This window comes from Cryptomeria japonica, chromosome 10 (assembly GCF_030272615.1).
Source record: "Cryptomeria japonica chromosome 10, Sugi_1.0, whole genome shotgun sequence".
NCBI classification, from domain to species: Eukaryota; Viridiplantae; Streptophyta; class Pinopsida; order Cupressales; family Cupressaceae; genus Cryptomeria; species Cryptomeria japonica.
Genome location: NC_081414.1, coordinates 97,668,832 through 97,675,292, shown reverse-complemented (window position 1 = coordinate 97,675,292; position 6,461 = coordinate 97,668,832). Strand labels below are relative to the sequence as shown.

General features: G+C 38.5%; 1 protein-coding gene across 2 annotated transcripts; it reads right to left on the bottom strand.

Moving 5' to 3' along the window:
- Positions 1-805: 805 nt before the first annotated feature.
- LOC131052604 (putative receptor-like protein kinase At1g80870) lies at positions 806-5,454 on the bottom strand. Of its 2 annotated transcripts, XR_009107445.2 has the most exons (3): positions 4,930-5,454; positions 2,105-4,811; positions 806-1,831 (listed from the first exon to the last, which is right to left on the bottom strand). XR_009107445.2 is itself a non-coding variant. In XM_057987192.2 (2 exons), exon 2 carries the CDS (start codon positions 4,603-4,605, stop codon positions 2,194-2,196), a length of 2,412 nt encoding a protein of 803 aa, XP_057843175.2. In that variant the 5' UTR covers positions 4,606-4,811; positions 4,930-5,454; the 3' UTR covers positions 806-2,193. The 2 variants fall into 2 exon arrangements, 1 of the variants encoding a protein (XP_057843175.2); XM_057987192.2 differs by having other exon boundaries at positions 806-4,811.
- Between the last annotated feature and the right edge of the window lie 1,007 nt (positions 5,455-6,461).

The window sequence follows — 6,461 nt, the reverse complement described above, 5'->3', positions numbered from 1 at the left end:
GAAACTATATAAATGGTCTCGTGAAGCTGAGGCACACGGTAAAGAGAACAGCTCAAAGGAGCACCCAACAAAAGGGGTAAACTTTGTGAATTAAAAAAAACAATATAAAACTAATCATTAAAGCACAAAAAAAATGAAGGCTTTGAATCAATAGTGAAGAATAACGAACCAAACATTCTCGTCCTTAGAATTAACAACTAAAGTTGACAACAAGTGCTTGTAAAAGAATGAATTTTGGAAAATCGCCTGGGCTCACAAGACCATATCAAGTAACCATTGATGGCATCAATAAACTTCGGATGATACATGTTGACAATGGTATAATAACGAAGATACAATCAAAGCATTCTTAGCATCCAAAAGCAAAAGAAACCTGTTAGAAGTGAGGAAGCACTTATCCTCTCTTCAGCATGGAACCATATGAGGAAGCTGCTGACAAGTAGATCTAGCCTTCTATATTCTGGATATGATATTAGTGGTCTGTTGAGTAGTCTAGGTCAAAGGGCAATGTCTAATGTATCTACAAATACATTTTGAAGGCAAAAGAGAAAAAGACAGGGATATTCAATTGCAGGCATGAACATGAGAAACCAAATTAGCATAAGCTTATGAACTGCAGGCCAATGTCTAACGATCTATTATTATCATGCTGAAGATACGGAGTAATATGAGAGAGAGGCAGAGAGAGACAAAGATTCCATTGAAGACATAAAATTAAAAAAATAAACAAGATAATTGTATGACCTGACATTTTATCAACTAGCAATCAAATTCACTTGTTTGGATACCTCAGACAGATCAATGATCAGTTTAAAGATTACTGCATTGTTTTTAACCTTCAAATAATTACAATCTGTGTAGTAAATTTATAAGCTTTTATCATAAGACATGGTTGACTCATGTCATGTGAAGCTATATCACCAGAAAAAACAATAAGACATGTAATACGGTTGGCAGAGGTTTGCATATAAGAGTTCACACAATGGTTGTATACACATACATATGAGAGAAAATGGAAAGGCTCCCCAACAGCGTGAACTAGATTTGCAACGACCCTGACATGGAAAACTATGATTAAAAAAGATTTTAATAAGGAAACACTGCTAAAATACCTCAAAACAGTCATGCAACTACTGCCTAAAAAGCAGCTGTTGCAATGCCAGTTGTGTAAAACAAACACCACACAAAACTGAGAAATGCAGGTTCCAGTTGCAGGTATGCTATTGTGTTTATTGAAACAGAGATGGGAAGTGTCTTCAGTGCATGCTATATTTAGGTAGAACACTAGCACTGCCTACAATTAGCAACTTAGCAGCATCCAGAGTCTTTTCAACAGTATTATTTTGGTTCATGCACTATGGAAGTAGTCTCCTCGGCAGATTTTCTCTTACCCTGCAAAGGCTGCTCCTGCATAAGCCCAGATCACGGACTCCATTTTCTCCAAACCAATACGTTTGGCTAATATGTGACATTCATGTTGACTAACTATTAACCCCACCATTCATTTACAGCTTTAGCAGTGGACTGAAAATTACAAAAAGATGCACATTTTTTTTATTGTGCCGTCAATTTTGATATTTTCTCTTGAATGAGGTATATTACACAGTATGTATATTGTTGCATCCTCTAATTAAACCCCTTCCTTCACTATTGGAACTAAAGTTCGTAATGAAGAATGTGCACAAGTTTATTTTGAATATCTGCTCATTAATCCATAGATCTCCTTGAACAACACAGTCCACTGCTTTAACAAATAGCATATAAGTTTACCATGTGAGAGAAGTGAATTGAGAAACAATTTTATGTCTCTGTATTTGAATGGCCCAAGCATCTGTCAAAGAAAATATGAATGTTAAACAGAGGAAAACAGTCTGCATATTGCCATGTACTCTAGTTTTACTGATACAGAAAGATTACTGGCCACCACTAGCTTAGTAATTGGAGGGAGAAATCATCTTTGTTTGTATGCATATCTATGTCTTTGTGTACACTGTACTGCTAGTACACGGAACACTTACAGTCAAAATATACATGAATCACTGTGCAATATCAAACTGGGCAGATCCTCCAAAAACTTAAAAAAGTAAAACCTCAACAAAAGTACCTCAATTTTGCAAGGCCTTCAGGTATGGTACACTCAAAAACGCCAACTCTCAAAAAAAGGGGCAGCATAACAAGGATGTAACTCTGAAATTATGGAAAATCAACAGAAAGTGCAATATCTGCATTTAGTTTTCGTCTCGACCGATTAAAGATTCGGCAAGGAGGAGAAGGTGAGAATTCCAGTGGCAGATCTGGCGCATCTATCTCTCCTTTTAGAATCTTCACTATCTCAGCTATGTCAGGTCTCATCTCAGGGATTCTCTGCAAGCATAACAGTGCGAGAGTGATACAAAGACTAGCCTGATCTCTATTATAAACATCTCTCAAGTTCTCGTCCACAAGATCCAAGATATTTCCCGTCTGAGCAAGATGTCTAGCCCATGTGATGAGGTTTGCCTTCTCAAAATCCTTCATGGGTGAAGCCAGAATATGCAGAGGCCTTCTACCAGAAATAATAACCAACATAAGTACACCAAAACTATAAATATCTCCCTTTTCTGAAAGATATCCACAGCCTCCATATTCAGGGGCTATGTAACAAACAGTTCCTCTCATGCTGGTAGTACTGCTCAAATCTCTGCTAAGCAAATCCCCACTCCACATATCACTTCCCATTGAATGATGTTTCTTTTTATCTCTATTCCTCCAGACCCTTCCAAAGCTGATTTCTCCACTATGATCATCCTTCCAGTCTCGGCCTCTGCTATCAGTTCTCCCATTGTACCTTTTGCTATTCCCTTTGCTCAAATTCCCACTAAAGCACTCATCTCTCCAGCTCTCAACGTTCTTTCCTCTCTTCCATTTCCTGTCCATCTTTCTCAACTTCTTGTTTTTCTTATTAAGCTCTGCAAAATATTCTTCCTTCCACCACTCCTTAAACTTCTTGTGCTTGTTTTTTCCAGATTTTACGCTTTTCTCTGGTATTCTCATTGACTCTGTAAGAGTGAGTTCACCACTAGGCTCTTCTCTGACCTCTGGAGTCTTAGTTCCATCCGTATTTTTCTCTACCTTGTTCTCGTCATCCCAGTTTGCACTTCTACCAGGCTTGATTTGGCTTCCAATCCACTCCATCACATAATCCTTAGCACTCAGCTCACCACTGCCATCTTGTCTCCACCACCAATCTTTTCCCCAAGGCTGTTTCTTCTTCAGATCCTTATCATCCAAACCATAGTCTGGAGGAGACGCTCTCAAATCCTTGCTCCTGTCAATGCTACCCAAATCATCAGTCCCTGCATCTGAGAGGCAATTTTCGGCTATAATCTCCTTTCCCTTCGTGTTCAATCCAATATCTTCATCCCCACTGATGACAACTTCTTGCACCCGTGCATCTGAAGGGTGATTTTCAACCATAATCTCCTTTGCCTTCGTGTGCAATCCAGTCTCCTCATCTCCTCCAAGAACAACCGCTTGCGCTACTTGGGCTGCGTCACTGTACCATTCAACTCTAGTAGATGAAGAAGCCTGATGCTGCAACTGCAAGGCCAGAGAGAAATCCACCTCTGATACAGAGCTTGGACTTTTAGCTCCATCTACATCCATCCCAAGATTGGCATTCTCCATCTTTCTGCTGGATATTCTACCAATGCTTCCCTCCGCATGATCACCAAAATCAATCTTAACATTCTTATTATTATCTCTATTAATCCTTGCAAGATCCTGGCTTTTGTTAAGGTCTTGGCTCTTCCACAGATCTTGACTCTTACAGAGATCTTGACTGAACAATTCAGGGCCGTACTCCACATCACATTTGACTCTTGCGAGCCCAAAATCTGCAAGCCTGGCGTTGAAGTTGGCATCCAGCAAAATATTGCTTGGTTTTATATCACCATGAACAATAGGTGGGTCACACTCAACGTGCAGAAAGGCCAAAGCTTGGGCAGTGTCCAGAATTACCTTGAACCTCTTTTCCCAATCCAGCTTCGAAGGCGACTCATCATTCTCAAATAAAGCCTCCTGCAGGCTTCTATTCTGCATATGTTCATACACCAGCAATCTCCTCTTTCCATCTGAACAATACCCAAAAAGAGACACGACGAATGGAGACCTAAGTCCTCCAATGATTGATAGCTCATTCTGAAATTCTCGTTCACCCTGCAGGGATGTCATGTCCATTCTCTTAACTGCGACCTCCTTGCCATTCCTGAGAACCCCTCTGTAAACAACACCAAACCCCCCCTTCCCAAGCCTGTGAGTCGAGTTGAATGAACCAGTGGCAGACTTGAGCTCCCGGTATGAAAACCTCTGAAGCCGGATAGAAGTGAGGTCATAGGGACTGGTTTTGCTACTCTTAACGCGGTTATACCACAGGATCGCAAGCAACACACATATAAGTAACAACCCAAATCCAAGGGTTGAAAACCCAATTATGAATGCCCTCTGATGGTGATTTGAATATCTATGAAAGTGATGGTGCTGTTTACCACTTGATTTTATGACCAGTTTCTGTGATCTATACTTCGAAGAAGAAGCAGAAGCTTCATTCAACACTCTAGATGGCATGTCTGATTATAGTCTCCCTAGACCTATGATGTCTGTAATTTACATAGAGGTATGAATGTCAGCTCCTGCATATAAGTCTACACAAATTTTATTTTATCGAGACTGGCCTACCGAGTGCTTTCCAGCACATGTAGTGGGCTGAAATCCAAAAATCATGGGCTTAAAATGCTGTGAAAGCTGCTTTGACAGATTGCCTGGTTCGCTTACTGCATTGATTTATGAAGTGCACATTGTCATAGAGAAAGAAGAAAGAATCTCCTCATTAAAATAAAAATAAACAACAGTTTTAAAACATGGGCTTCCTAATATACACTTTGTACATACCCATTGCAAGTGGAATACCAGCGTAGACTTACTCCAAGATACTCAATATGTTCCCTGCAAGTCAAATACCCGCAGCATATAATTGATGTGCAAATCTAATCGTACAAAAGGGTCCTCCCTTCCTCCCATATGCATGGGGAATAGTAAATTTCACATTTCTTGGGAGTGCAAGAAATTTTGTTGTGCTCCATGTCAGTTTATAGCAGACTCCATGTGTTGTCGGTATAGGAGTTATATGAGCTCCAAATAGATCTTAGAACTATACATTAGGTCTGCGTACATATGCAGGAGAGAACTTGTTTTCTTTAGACCCTCTAAAAAACTTTTGGCTGCAGAGGAGGGGAATATCTGGGATGGAAGCTATTCCATATATATAAATACATAAAACCTACACCTTTTGATATGGATTATGCTTTTGATTGTAAGGGCAATTGCTTTTGACATTTGGGCCACACATCCCGTGAAGATATTGGGAAAGATGAAGTACTATGTTCCTTTGTCTGCCAAATTATGTTGATTTTGCTTTCGCAAACATCTTTATTTAACAACAAGCTTCGAACTTTTTCACAAAATATGCTTCAACAGGTGACTTGGTGTTTGTCTTAAGCGTTCTGGACAAAACCGTGCATGTGACCAGTTGCTGTAGCAATTAGGAGGCCTTTTATCTATTGAGCTTAATATTTACAAGCATCTCTGCAATCATGTTTGCCTTAAATGGCCGTTGAAGCTTCCAATGGTGGAGCATGCGTGGCAAACTGGGTATTTTGGACAAAAGTCATTCTTATCCAGACATTCCACGCAATTGATTTGAGTTTTGAGGTGGCTAAAAGGCCACCATTTTCAACAGGGAGTATCACACAAGTGTACATTAGCTTTAGCTTTCAATTTTGGAATGTGGGCTGGTCCTTTTCTACCATTCCTGGGGTCCCACTCTGACTGTTAAAGAATTTGTTGTCACGTTTCTAATTTTCGATGATATAATCAGAAATAAGAAATAAGATTTTTATCAGAGTAATCCAAATGCATAAGAAATTAGGAAAAAGCTTTTCGTACGTTTGACATCACGTCTAATGAACCATCATCATCAAGATACAATTTGATTAATAATAATAATTTATGGTGTAGTCTATAAGGATATGAAAATAGCTAAAATTAATCAGATTGCTAGCCTCCTAATCAAGATCCATAGCAGAAGATTTGACATGAGTATGAAGATAATTTTGGAATATTGTTCCTTGGTCTCTTAGACTCTTCTCTTGGACATCATTAAAACCATTCATTCATGTTATTTTGTTTCATTTTTTATATTTATTAGTTGATTGTATTTTTTAATTTAATTTCTAATATTTTTAATCTATTAAAATATGGTAAGATCATTCATTTTCATAGGCTTTTATCTTTATAGATTGAGTCGTATTCAGAAATTTATCTTTTTTCAGATAGGATTAAGACCTCAATTTATCTTTATTAGCTTAAATTACAAATTTCTCACTTTTCATATTATTTTTTTAGAAGTGTGATCATTGAATATT